Source organism: Melitaea cinxia, chromosome 28 (assembly GCF_905220565.1).
Source record: "Melitaea cinxia chromosome 28, ilMelCinx1.1, whole genome shotgun sequence".
In the NCBI taxonomy this organism is placed as follows: domain Eukaryota; kingdom Metazoa; phylum Arthropoda; class Insecta; order Lepidoptera; family Nymphalidae; genus Melitaea; species Melitaea cinxia.
The window spans coordinates 5,199,407-5,214,797 of record NC_059421.1 but is presented as its reverse complement, the minus strand read 5'-3'; the positions used below and the strand labels follow the sequence as shown (position 1 = coordinate 5,214,797).

At 33.2% G+C, this 15,391-nt stretch overlaps 1 protein-coding gene across 1 annotated transcript in view; it reads right to left on the bottom strand.

Annotated features, from left to right (window-relative positions):
• Positions 1 to 15,133, bottom strand: part of LOC123667555 (irregular chiasm C-roughest protein-like) — a 69,431-nt gene extending 54,298 nt beyond the window's left edge. Inside the window, exons 1-3 of the mRNA XM_045601438.1 lie at positions 14,975 to 15,133; positions 9,849 to 9,999; positions 5,423 to 5,503 (exon numbers count right to left, since the gene is read on the bottom strand). Coding sequence (XP_045457394.1) covers positions 5,423 to 5,503; positions 9,849 to 9,999; positions 14,975 to 15,133 — 391 coding nt within the window. The remainder of the gene's footprint in view (positions 1 to 5,422; positions 5,504 to 9,848; positions 10,000 to 14,974) is intronic.
• Between the last annotated feature and the right edge of the window lie 258 nt (positions 15,134 to 15,391).

Sequence of the window (15,391 nt, the reverse complement as noted above, 5' to 3'; positions counted from 1 at the left end):
CTAATTCAATTGTATGAATTGAAATGATTATTAATTTTTTTTTACTTAAAATTTAATATTATTTCTTTATAATATTCTATTACATTCTATTTCTATTTAAGGAGTAGTGAGAATAATTTAACCGAGAAAATATTTGGAAATAATACATATCATTTAAATCTCAATTTTTAATCCGCCAACCCGCAAAAGAGCAGCGTTTTGGATTGAGCTCCAATCCTTTTTGTATATGGAGAAGCCTATGCCCAACAGTGGGATGTTACATGCAGAATCGTGGTCGATTTCATGATAAACTTCTTAGTTTTTCGTTAGCAAGTTTTTCTTTTGCTTTAATTCAATCGAAACAAGGTAAGTTCCTGCTGTTTCTCTCTGCTTCATTTTAGGTAAAAGACAAAAATTTGAAATGAAAAAAGATATACACAAAAGCAAATGGGAATGTGGGAAACAATGGGTACTTCACGCTGCGTATGGGGAATTTATGTTCGAAACTAAAAAGCTCCCTAATTAAATTCCTTGACATTTTCCTGACTTTTCCTTGTCCATCTATTTTCTTTATCTTTACCCAGTTTACCCTAAAAGTAACCTGCATAAAATTTACCCTATTTTGTTTGTTTATCGACGAAATCTGCTCTTAAAATCAATTTTTAAAGGTATTTGAATATATATTATTATATTATATTACATATTTTATTATATTATTATACAAAAAAGTAGAAGGTTTTCAATTCGACTGTACTTCAGAACTTTTGACTGGGTGGACCGATGTCGATGATTTTTTTTTTTAATCGAGAAATAGTGCGTGGCCTTTAATCCCATTTAAATTTATTTGAGATCTAATAACTACTTTTCGAGTTATATCCAATAATGCGTTTTAACTTGACTATTTCTACGTCGACCTACGTTGTATTATACCGCATAACTTTATACTGGGTGTAGCGATTTTGATCATTTTTAATTTAATCGAAAGCTGATGTTTTATTATGTGGTCACGTTTAAATTTCATCGAGATCTGATAACAACTTTTTGAGTAATCTTTGATAACCCGTATTTGCTTGACTATTTATTCGTTTCCCTACGTTGTATTACTCGTCGATGTCATTGAAGTCGGTTTTTTCCGTATGCGAGCATACACAATTATTTTGAAAGTCGTTCACTATATTGCAATAATTTATAAATCATATTTCTAAACATGCAAATTGCATTTATAATTACAACAGAAAAAAGGTCAAAAACATAAACAGATGAAATATAATAGATACAATAATGTTTATAGTAAGATTTTATGTATAAAAAAAATTGGTTGTCTGAAAAGTTGGTTTGCGGGCGATAGTTTAAGGTGACAACGTCATAACAAAACCTCGGACGCATAGGCCAATCGAGTGTGTTCTACTTAACGTAACAGGACAATGGGGGTAACGGTACAATGCGACATCCTTTTTCGTGTATGCCACCGGCGTTCATTGATTTATTTGACGTTGTCACGTCAAAAGTGTACGTCATATTCACCTCCTTAAAAGTAAAATTTAAAAAAATACACCTGCAATTTCTGTTTTCTACAGTTAAAACCTAAATTTTTACTTTTTTATCTTCAACGGTCACAGAACTACCGTAAAAACTATCATCACTCATTTTATCCCCTAAGGATGGGGAACACACGCAAGCGGATATTTACGAGTAACGAATTCCTCCTTGGAAATAAATTCTTAAAAAATACTTCACATTTAAATTAGATTATTTTAAATTTTAAAAGATTTATTATCGAATGTTAACTAAAGAACCCTACTGGACATACTCATTACTTTAAAAAAATCAAGATGTACAAGTTATAAATAAAACAACATGGACAAATCATTTAGTCTGTCAGGGAGGATAAATAACTTTTAAGGGAAATAAATTAGAATTAAACTTTCAGTTCTTTGATTGTTATCGTAACAATTCAAAAGATTTGACATTAGTGATTTTTTTGCGTCACTTTAACTAATAAGGTTTTAATGAAAAATTATGATAACAATTAATAAACGGAATAACACAACGGTATTCTGTATTCGGTCACTGTTCACAAATTCCGTTCCGAGAAGAACGAATTCCCTTGAAATTATTCTGTATTTGAATTAATTAATTCAAATAACATTATTATAACAATTACAAATATTCATTTTTTAAAGATAGCTAATAAAATCTATACTAATATTATAAAGCTGAAGAGTTTGTTTGTTTGAACGCGCTAATCTCAGGAAATACTGGTCCGATTTGTAAAATTCTTTCAGTGTTAGATAGCCCATTTATCGAGGCTTTAGGCTATAAATCAACAGGCTAAGATTAATAGGAGCGGAGCACCAATGCAGAATATTAAAAAATCGGGGTTTTTTTCAGGTAACTATTTCACGCGGATGAAGTCGCGGGCAGAAGCTAGTTATATAATAAAATTAATTGCAGGTTTAACTAAGGTAGGGTACAGCAGGAAATTTCGATAGTAACTCGACGTTACAAAAGATTGCAGCTAAATAATAATGTGTTTACAGTATTATTTTAGCTTAGTGCTGTGTTCCTGTTGGTGAGTAAGGTGACCAGAGCTCCTGGGGGAATTGGGGATACTGTTGACAACGCGCTTGCGATGCTTCTGGTGTCGCAGTCGTTTATAAGCTCCGGTAATCACTTACCACCAGGTGTACCGTACGCTTTTTTGTCGATCTAGTTGTATAAAAAAAGGTACATAATACAGCAAGCACGAGAAACAAATTCGCATATTGTGTATGTGTGACTATTAATAACCGTACAATTAAGCACGAAATAGCAAATGCACCGCAAAAAATCAATTTGTCACCCTCGCATGCTATGGATCTTATAAGCATAAGTTAATTATTTGTTTCTATATGTATTTAGTTACCATTTGTAAGTATATTGTGATGTTTGACCCCGGTTTTTTTTAATTATTTATACTTTGAAATGTTTACTTATTTAAATGTGTTATAATAAAATGGCGTCGATGTTAGTATACTGTGAAAATATTAGTTACTAAAAATCGCTCCGTAATAATGAGAAAATATCATTCTTATTTTGATTTATTTACAAACGAATTGGTTTAGACTAAGTATCTAAGTCTTTTTTTTTTTACCTAGAGGAAATCCCTAACGGATGCCTACAGCCCAGGAGAGCTGGAGGGTATGTCCGAGTCGCACGGACTAAAACCTCTGGGGTGTTCCTTCGACACGCCTGGGCGGAATCACAGGGACACAGTTGCACTTCCGCGATACCGCTAGCGGTTGCCTTTCAAGCTCGACGCGATTCGTAACTCTTGAGAGGCTCCCTCGAACACTAAGGTCGCCTCCCTCCTCAGGAAAGTATCTAAGTCTCCTTCGTTAGAAATAAAAATTCATAAAAAATAATCTATAAACTGTACACAATATCTAAATTTAATTGTTATACGTTTATCACGCCATTTCTGCCACAGTAATTACAATACATTCACGTATCTTCGTCGCCTATATTTCCTTACTAACAGTTAATAATAATTGTTATATAGAACTGAGTAGTTGTAGAGTATTTGTGAAGGGTTGTTCCTTAATAATACGTTTCTATCAAAAGACACACAAAGGAACTAGCGGCGATATTCTCAATTTATTAAAAGCAAACACAATTTCTCGATACTGGACGAAAAAGGAAAACAATAGTTGTGTAAAGAAAATATTGAAAATTGTTACAACTTGGGAGCGCTTTTCATTTGATAAATCATATTTACGATTTTTTTACGAGTACGATTGATATTGTTTATTTTAGCGCAAAAATAATTACATATGTTTCTAGCAATATAGTAAATAAGAGGATAGTTCTTAATGTATATGCTATTATTATAAACGTGTTAAATATTTCGCTTGGTCTTCTTAATTTTTTAAACTATGATTACGTATTTGTAATTGTAGAGTACTTTAAAAATAAACACCCTAAGAAACTTTTTTTATTATTATTTTTTACTAAAAATTTCCTACAATAAAGATAGAGAGTATAGGCAACAAATAAAACCAATAAATTGATCTGTAACATAAAATAATAATAATAATATCATATTTAATATCATAATAACTTATACCGAAATTGCTTGAAAGGTCGTTAGCATCAAAAGTATATCAGACCTATAGAACCAACTATAATATAACACCACTTCTAAGTATTACTTACACAATACCATCGCTCACCGTAATTTATCGTTATATGAAACATCTATAACTTTGAAAAACAAATGATTTACCACGCTCGTGGCTTGACTTGAAAATTACTAGTTATTTTTTTTATACAGCTACCATTGACGTTAACAAGAGGCTGTTTGAACAACAGCATTATAATTAACGTGTTGTTTCACAAACAACAGATATCGTGAGACGTCTTAAAACGTATTTATGTAATTTGGACGTCCGTGTCATTATGATGAAACGAAAACCTTTTTTTTGTATCCAAGTTACGAGAAGTAGTAAAGATCCTCCTATTATTTAGAACGTTTCGTTTTTCACAGAAGATGTTTCGTTGAAACTGTTCAAATGAAGCAAGAGGTTCAGACTATATCTATAAAAACGAATTTTCGTATGTATGTCCTTTATAGAATCGTAAACTATTCATTTGATCATGTCATGGTCTTCAGTAAAGTGTTGTGCATGAACCCACAAAGACGACCAACGAAAAAAGCGTAGCAACGCGCGCAAGGTACAGCTTTTTTATATATAAAATGTGGTCAGACGGAGCCATCTGATGTTAAATGGATATCGTCGCCCATGGACATCTACATTAGAAGAAGTGGGGGTGCGTTGCCGGCTTTTAGAGAAAAGATGCTTGTGCAGCCGACGTTTGGAACATATGGTATTGCTTCAAGATTTTGATTGGCCTTTTGATGCAGTTTGCTTTGCATTCCAATAGCTGTGAGGTCGGTTCTCACATCGACTGTATCACTTATGTATTCATTTAAATGAAATATTTTAAACTTGTATATCTTTTACCTACAATACAGGCATTAATTTGTCTGCTTCGTAGACTTTTATCATGACAGTAGTCAAAGCCATTAATACTGACTAATCATTACAGCCTATATAGTCCACTGCTGGACATAGGCCTCCACAAGTTTACGCAAAAAATAACGTGAACTCATGTGTTTTGCCCATAGTCACCACGCTGGGCAGGCGGGTTGGTGACCGCAGTACTGGCTTTGTCACACCGAAGACGCTGCTGCCCGTCTTCGGCCTGTGTATTTCAAAGCCAGCAGTTGGATGGTTATCCCGCCATCGGTCGGCTTCTTAAGTTCCAAGGTTGGAGTGAAACTGTATTATCCCTTAGTCGCCTCTTACGACACTCACGGGAAGGGAGGTGGCTATATTCTTTAGTACCGTAGCCACACAGTACACATACTGACTAATGATGGAATAAAAAAGTTAGAACTCACCTCTTAAACCAGAACTGACTTGACACTGATATTTGGCGTCGTCTTCCAACGTAACTTCTCTGATGTCCAAAGAGTAATCACCTGCCAAGAAAACAATATTAAAATATTATATATTTTACATTTCGTCTAACCGCTGGATTTGAAACACACAGGCCGAAGACGGGCAGCAGCGTCCTCGGTGCGACAAAGCCAGCCCTGCCGTCACCAACCCGCCTGCCCAGCGTGGTGACTATGGGCAAAACACATGAGTTCACGCATTTTTGGCACGAGCTTGTGGAGGCATATGTCCAGCAGTGGACTGCAATAGGCTGGAATGATTATGATGATGGTAATTTACACTTATAACTAGGTTAGAGATAAACTAACGAACTTTAGGATCAATGTTACATAAATATCATCATTGCTGATAAAGTTCAGACATTCATCTGTTGAATAACAGATAGACATTTTTGACGTGTGTACTCTGTTCCACAATCGAATTCCATTTTATCTGTCAGATATTCCTATTCTCAAATTTTCTGATAATAGATTCGTACTGATTCCCACCTTATTCTTTAAATGGTTTTACCCTAAATTATTTTTGATTAGATTTATGGTTTTACCCTAAATTATTTTTGATTAGATTTTTTTGTATTTCATGATGTATTTAAAGTATATTTGTTTATACAACATAAATATGTCCTATCAGAAACTTGTATGGCAGTTAAATTTTATCAGCTATTTATGAAATTGGCCCTTAGTCAATATAAATACAGTTTAATGGATTATATGCAGAAATCACACGATGGAATTTGTCAATATTTGGAATTCTAATTAGGTCAATCTATTTGTTATATTAAACTTATTAACTAACCACTGAACTCTAAAACGTTAGATTTACATTTTAGATTATTTATTTTTTTTGTAAGAGATTTAAAATGTATTCGGTGGTTCATTAAATAAAACTATATCTGCAGTGTAGTTGTATGACAAGATTGTATTTGAAAAAGACCACTTACTAGGCGGTTTATATGAAGTTGCAATATGTTTCTAAGCCTGACAATTAAAAAAAGCATTATTATTATATTATCCTTACTAATATTATAATGTGAAAGTAACTCTGTCTTACTGTGTGTATGTTGCGGTTTCACGCCAAGACTACTGAACCGATTTAAATTAAATTTGGATTTAAATAAAATTAAATTTGGTACACAGATAGTATTTAGCCTGAGAAAGGAGATAGGCTACTTTTTAATGCAAAAAGGGGTGTAAGGAGTTAAAGGTGGGGATGAAAAGTTGTATGGAAGTATCGTCATTTTTAGAGCTAGAAGCTTGAACTTATTTTTTAGACTGCTGATTGGATATAAATCAATATGACATTCAAGGTTGTCAAAGTTTTACCCTCAAGGGTGTAAAATAACAACGGGGAATAGAGGATGAAAGATCGTAAAGAAATATGTAAGGGTAATGTTTTTATAAGTTTGCGACAAGAGACAAAATATTAGAACCATTCTGATGTCCAAAGTAAAACAAAAGATATATCCAAAAAATGCTGTACAAATTCACTATTCCACGCGGGCGAAGTCGCGAGCTTAACTAGTATAGTAAATTTGTATAATTACTAGCTGACACGACCAACCTTGTGCCGACTTATTTTTTTTTTCGTACGTGTTTTATTTGTTTTTGTTTTTTTACTTGACCCTGACAATGACGAAAACAATAAAATCCGATCCCGTGCAGTCATTTAGAAGGTATGCTCGTACATACATTTCGCTGATCACTTTTTATTTATATAGATAAGTACATGTATAGATTAATTTTTATCTAATATATAAAATTTTCGTGTCGCGGTGTTTGTAGTTAAACTCCTTCGAAACGGCTTGACCGATTTTCATGAAATGTTGTGTGCATATTGGGTAGGTCTGAGAATCGAACAACATCTATTTTTCATACCCCTCAGTTATAATGGGGGGGATTGAGGGGGTTAATAAAATATTATGGAATTTTGTGTGCATATCGGGTAGGTCTGAGAATCGGCCAACATCTATTTTTTCATATCCCTAAGTTTTTTTTTGGGGGGGGGGGCTTAAGGGGGTAGCACATATGGCAAAACAACGTTTGCGGGGTCAGCTAGTTTATTTATAAAATATTTAACTGTGACACTTCCTTCGTAGATGTCTAGTCACGTTATCTTTAGACGAATATCTAGGGTCGTATTTGAGCTGAAATGTTAGAATTCACCTAAAAGGGTAAACTTTGGCGACTGTTCGGATTCAAGAACAGTTTTAGTTTAAAATTTCAGAAATATTTAGCTCCTACCTATCTATGCTCCGGTTAATACTTAGACATTTTACTGTGGATCCTAACCAATAGATTGTAGCTTGTACATGCTTCGTTTAACTACCCGACGGTACCGCCCAATACCTTTAGAAAGTGAACTATTACTAACTCATAACTCATAAGAAACACGTATAAGTAACCTAACGACATAAGTGATTCCTCTGGCACCCAAAATATTTTTAATAGAAAATATCATTAAAACTTTCAAATACATCTGTCGTCTATGTTAATTAAGAATTTCTCGAAATAAAAATAAACTTTAAAACAAGAGACAAAAGAAAACAAGATAGATTAAAATATATTGACGCGATTTATTTTAAGCAATAATTTGGTTTGTAAATCAAGTGTAGTTTAGCTAATGAGGAGGATTTATCAATGTTTTAATCCCTGCTATTTTAAGCTGTGGAATAATTGCGGTTAATAATGTAACACAAAACGTAATAAAATCTTAAAATTACTGACATTTGTAAATACTAACGAGAAGTAAGATTTTTTTATTGATTTAAATGAATATTTATTTAAGATGGCAGAATATTTGGCATTTAAAATGTTTACAGAATTTTTGCTATATTAATGTCCCAAATTATTATTTTAATCTAAGTCTAAGAATCTAAGTATACTAATATTATAAAGCTGAAGAGTTTGTTTGTTTGAACGCGCGAATCTCAGCAACTACTGGTCCGATTTGAAAAATTCTTTCAGTGTTATATAGCTCGTTTATCGAGGAAGGCTATAGACTTTATATCATAACGCTAAGACCAAAAGGAGTGGAGTACCAATGAAGAATGTTTCAAAATCGGTTTTTTTTTCCTTTTGAGAGCTCCCACTGCGTGCCCTGCGTAAACAGTAAAACTTTTGCAAAAATCATTTATGACAGAATTGTTCCTATTCCACGCAGACGGAGTCGCGGACAGAAGCTAGTAAGTAATAATTACCTTTGTCAAAATTATATACTCGTATTTCTAAAAGGACTGCCAACACTGTGCTGCCACATCAAAATTTAAACTTACCTCAATAAAAACCACAAAACTACATTATTATAACTATTTCATTATGTTTTTACGTACAGTTAAGTAATTTAATATTTTTTTACACTTATTTTCATGTAAGTGTATTCCATAGTTTTCACGTTAATCGATAACTTAAATGGAATGGTTGAAGTTTTCTCCGTAGTAATTACACGTATAGGCAATATAAGATGAAGACTAAATCTTAGTCTAACTAGTTATTACAAGAAATAACCATATATACATTTACCAGTATGAACCAGTTTAAACCTGATTTCTTTAGTTTTATCCGCATAATCTTCAGTTTTAATTCTCGAGGTAGTTAAAATTTAATAACATAATGTGTTTAATTTAATCGCTTGAAAATTACATACAACATACGCGGCTAGTGTATTATATGCGCTAATTTCTATGCACCAGCTATTTATGATGCCTCGATGTTGGGTATACGAGCTTTATTTACAGTATGAGTTTAGCTTCGTTAAGCTCTACATCTTTGTTTTTAATAAGAGAGCTTTGTCTAAAATTGGGATATTATACAGAATTTTGCTTTTATCATTTTTTTTTTAATACTCTTAGTATTGTTGAAAAATTTGTACACAGACTACCGAATAGTTTAAACGTCTTGTCAGATGAGTCACTGCTTCACTCCTATATCGTAGTACGATGTTACTACTACTATACTAAGCATTCTACGGTTTTTACTAAAAAAAAATCTTACGATATCTTATTTTAAAATCAGTAAGAACATAATAATATTTTAGTAAATCTCTCTTTTATACCTTAAAAAATAATTTAAACTCAAACAATATATTGGCACTTTAATCTTATCGGTAACTATTAATCTGATTGATAAAATGTATATTTGCGTTCGCCTTTTTATTGAAGATCTACACTTACATTTTTATTTAAAATCTCAGTGGTTTATCTAAAGATTTCGCAATCCAATTTGAAAAATATTTCTTTCAGTTAAGGTCAAATAAAGTGATGAGTAATGGCTATAAAAATTTTGATACTTAAGCCACACTAAGTTACATTTTTTTAATGCGATAACCACCTACAAAGTATAGTAGTATAATATATAATTATTTTGAACTTACCTTCTTCGTCGCTACCGATCATCTTATACCGGTCGTAACCACTGAGATCCCTGTGCAGACCTAGACCAAAATCGTCTTTCGTCCACTGTAATTGACCTGCTTTATTTTCAACTCTACATGGCAATGTCACTCTGGAGCCCATTACCGCAGTCTGAAACAAAATATAACAGGTTATTAACGTACTTTAGTTACATTTTTTTACTAAACTTTTAACATGCAAACAAGGTCGTCTGTTTTTAAGGTAGGTATGCTTATAACTTTGTCGTGAGGTAACAGATGACAGATTTACATATTACTATATTTGGGTAATAATTAATACTAAAATAATGACATATATACTAATTTCCTTATGGAAAAATAAACATTATTTATTATTCATATATGAATATTACATCCCGATTAAGTGCAAAAATCAGGATGCCAATCGCGCCAACAAGCGAGTCAGATAAAACTTAATACATAAAATGCTTTTTATTGTTAATAACAGTATATTTTTTTACGTGCGCTAAAAGTAATCTGCTGAACGATGATATGTTATAATTACCCAAATACTTTAAACAATATCTTTTGTATAAAACTATTTAAAATTTTGGTTTTTGAGAAATAGCCACCCAAATTCTATGTTACAGGAAATCGAAGGCGTCAAACTACCTACTAGATAATATACGTGTTGACTATTAGGTATAAACGCCTAGCTGTATATTTCCAAATAGGAAATCATTAAGCCCTGTCAAGTAACCCACCCAAAGCGTAGTCTTAACATAAATTAATAAAGCATTATCTTAAAATCATCTTGACCGGTAAAAATGAACTAACTCGAGTCACACGTCCTTATCTGGATGTTATCAAATTTATTAATTTATCAAATAAAGTAGAACCTTTTTAGAATTGACATTTTAATATTAGTTTTGTTTTATCTTCATCGGGAATCAAAGAGGATTTATGGTACAGTTATTTGAAAACGGAAGCAACGCGATCTGTTTAGACGTTTTTCTTTCAATCCAGTTTGTTTGATTTGAGTGTCGCATTTTGAAATCAGTGTATACATCAAATTTATGTTTGGGGACACTAGATTCCAATCTCGGTGTTCATTGTGACACTAATATCAGTGTTCTGTGCGTTTGTTGAAATATTCTTTCATTGAAAGCAATGGCTTCAGTGCCAAACGGATAATTTAACCTACCTACGTCAAAAGTTTAGTGCAGTGCATTTATAAACCCGAAAAATAGTAGATATTATACGGTTTAACGTATTAATTAAGTATTCAATATTTATATTTTCCAGGAATGGATACAAATAAAAATACTTCGATTTAGACTCACTGAAAAATAATATTGTTTTGTCAAAGTTAAGCTATTGCATGCGTAGCATTTGATAAAAAATCGTAAAAATGAAATTTTGTTATATTTAGTAAAAATTCAATAAGTGTAAAATATCAATGAGGTAATTTACTATTAAAAATATACACCACAATTACTATAAATAAGATTTGACATATTATTTTTTATTATACATATATATTTATAACAACCGTGTCTGGTGTAGTGGTGCAACATCGACGGTTTGTGGGTTTGAACCTCGCTTGGAATGGATTTTTGTATAAACATTGAATAACTAGCCCGTTGGCGCAGTTTATAGTGGCTTTGCTAAAAGCTACTAGTGGCTTTCTGTTCTGGGGGTTGCGAGTTCGATTCCCGCCTGAGTCTGGGTGTAATATAATGCTTGCATTTACATATTTATATATGTATTATTTCTATGTATGTTTATCAAAAAATTAGTTATAACAGTCGGCTGTTACCTGTAACACAAGCATTAAATTGCTTACCATAGGAGCAGACGACCGTGTGTGTGTTATATGATATTTATTTACTTTTAAAATAAAAATAAAATAAAAAAAGCACTTTAATATTCCTTTCCGGTTCGGATATCCATCCTTGTTGGCACCTTGCCTCAGAGAGCACGTTAAGCCATCGGTCCCGGTTGTTATCATACCTAATAGCGATCTTTTCTCACAGTAGGGAACATACCCGCCAACCCGCAGTGGAGCAACGTGGTGGATTAACCTCCAATCCCTCTCCTACGCGGAGAAAGACACCTATGGCCAGCAATGGAATGGTACAGGCTGAATGCGATGTGAAAGCAAATTTATTAAATAAAAGAAATAAAAAACTAAACTAATTAATAACAATAGAAACTATAGGCAACAACAATTGTAATACTTAAATTTAAAACTATAACACATTAAAGTTAATTACACATAGGACTGACGAAGAAATTGCATATTCATTCATTAGTTTAGTTAGTACCGTGAACTATAAAACTTGTAGTGTACGCGTGTGGAGGAAATTCGTTCTAGTAAGGGAAGTGACTGACGTAACAACGCTAATAGGCGACCAAGTTGGAAATGTTCTGAAATATATTCTAGTTATATGAAAAGTTATCGCTTGTCAAATGGGCAAAGCAACATAAGCCGAAACGAGTTGTCGTAAATATTTACCACAAATTGTACAGGATCCGCAACCAATCACGGACGCACACACGCATAAAATATACTGAATAATTATTTACGTGTCTGTAGTTTGATCTATGTACGTGTGTGCAGTATATGTTAGTGTATATATATTTTGGCGTATTAGAGAACTATTTTAGTTTTGTAGTAGAATATATATTACATTGGATATCCGGTCTTAAATTTTTATATTCTAAGTATATATATGTAGTTTAATTTTGTCTAATACGTTCGCGTAGTTACCCTGATTTTCTCTTTAAGGTCATAGGTCTCTCTCTCTCTCTTTTGTTTAAAGTTAATTAAAAACATAAGGATTAATTTGCTTACCTTATAAACAGATGACAGTGAGTAAACAAAAAAGATTTAAAATACTAATACCAGTTACTCATATTGTTATATGAATTCGAAATTATGTGATAGTGGATTTATAATTTATTATGGGACCCTTTAAATAAAATAATGTAATTTTCTCATTTTTGACTTTGACCACATCTCGACTCTACCCCCCCGACCCCCACAGGAGCGCTGCCCACCTTACCACAGGAACAAGCAGTGTTATTTAGCTGTGATCAACTGTATTTATTTATAGGTCACTAGGTGTACCCTGCGGGCGATGCTACCCTTTTTTTGGTCATACCGACTCAGAAACGTTTGTAGGCTCGTGCACAACACTTTGCTGAAGATCATGACATGATCAAATGCATAGTTTACGATTCTGTAAAGGACATACAGACAAACATTTATTTATATATATAGACTGCACGCCATAAGTACTTTAGAAACAAGAATAAAATTTCTCGTCTTTAAGACAGACGACCATGTGTGTATGTTTAAAAAAAATTGCTTTGTTAAAACACAATATTTTCGTTTTAACATGACAGAGAAAAAACTTAATATATACGTACACACATCGAAAACTATGAGTTTCCCGTTTTTCTTTTACCGCAGAATCAGGGAATAGCCATACTATGTTTTTCTTGTCCTAGACAAATGTTTATCTACAAGTGCTTTTTGGGTTCGACTTGAGAATATATGGATTAGGACAATGGGACGGGTATATTATAGTCCTTTTTTTTTCAAAAATAATAAATATTGGTGTGTGAGCGGTTCGATCAACTTTGTAAGATTTTAGTAATAATAAAAAACCTAGTAGGGTGGAATTCTAAATCAGGAGTCCGGGAACACACACAACATGATCGAAAATGTCCAGAGCGCGAAAAACATGTCTATGTTTGGCCTATAAAAACATTAAGCGTAGGTTAAACGAGCAAATGCTAGCACAGCAGTCATTTGCTGTGATCTAATCAACTCGATATCAAAATGATCAAAAAGTAAAGAACGTATAGCAGAAGACGGATATGACAAAACTTAACTGCTTTTTCAAATGTTTTCATCATTGATTTAGGTAGCTAGCAGCAAAACAGTTCTGCTCCCAAAATAGCTACAGCCTCAAGTAGTGTTATGTACCAGTGCTAAGTAAGGTAGGAAAAGCTGGCTTACTCTGTGTTGTTGGTGAGGTTACGGTCGACAACAGCCTAATGTTCCAAGTTATGAGAGCAGTTTGGCTACAGTAATCGCTTACAATCAGGCTGAGTGTTTGCATGTTTCTCACCTAAGTGTGAAAGAATAATTCTCCATCTTAATGGTAAGTAAGATAACCATCTGTGTTTTCTTAGTGCCATTCAAATTGATTAAACCAAACGAATAATGATATATATTTCTATCATTCATAAAAGTTATTCAAAAATGTATTTATTGATTAAGCAATAACCCAAATATTATGAAAATGCTACTATTGAAATAGACTACACTTGTTATACTAATTGAATAGGAAGGCGATAAATCGCGTTCCGTTCTTTCCAATCAGACTGCGGTTGAGGAACTGTCACACACAACACTAGTCGTATAGCAACGATTAATGTATATCAATTCTTGATCATGGAAGTTATAATGAAATTGCCAATCGGAATCAATTATGGGATACATATGTATAACTTAAAGTTTTTACGTTCATTAAATTTTAGCAAATAAATAACATAAATATAGATATGGTTGCCTGTTTTAAAGTAATACAATGCCTGTCTTTAGGTAACAGCTGGTTTATTTAGATATTTTTTTGTGACGAATGTAAGTACTAATAAACAAATATATACACTCATATTTGAGGCGAGAATCGAGTATCCTTTGAGTAAAAAGCATTGTTACTATAAGTTGCGTAGAAGGGCCACTGAGGTAGGGCACAGCAGCAATTTCCTGCTCAAAATATGGAGCAGCCCGACTGGGGTAGTACCTCGACCTTACAGAAGATCACAGCAAAATAATACTGTTTTCAAGCAGTATTGTGTTCCTGTTGGTGAGTAAGGTGACCAGAGCTCTTGGGGGGGGGGGATTGGGGATCGGGTCGGCAACGCGCTTGCGATGCTTCTGTTGTTGCAGGTGTCTATAAGCTACGGTAATCGCTTACCATCAGGTGAGCCGTACGCTTGTTTGTACGACCTAGAGACATAAAAAAAAAAACTTGTATCCTGTGTTTGGCAGTTTTCATTTACCAATACCAAGTAAATAAATAGATGAAGATAAATTTAGTGTATAAATATCTCAAAATGAATGAACTCACCTGATCCTGTGGCTCCATAGCAAACTTCTGTTCAACGTAACCACCACACACACAAACACATGTCATAAACACAAACACACAAACCCAAGTCCGCAACAACAGAAACAAAGGTTGCACACATCTACTCGTCACGCGTAGTCTACTTTTGTAGTCGACCATTGTAGTCTAATATTAGTTAAACATAGGGATATCCGGAGTTTATTTTTACATTTTGAAAGGAAGTTCGACTTTCCCTATCTGATGAGTGATCGTATATTTTTACGATGGTGTTTAGGCGCCATGTCTATTTTCGTTTAATCTTGGGGTGATCTGAAACAAAATAACAATTATTTAATAAAATATTCTTAAAACAGAGTATATTTGTAGACGACTGCAGAAGGGGGGGGGGATGTTTTTCGAGTGTATCTACGTAGATTT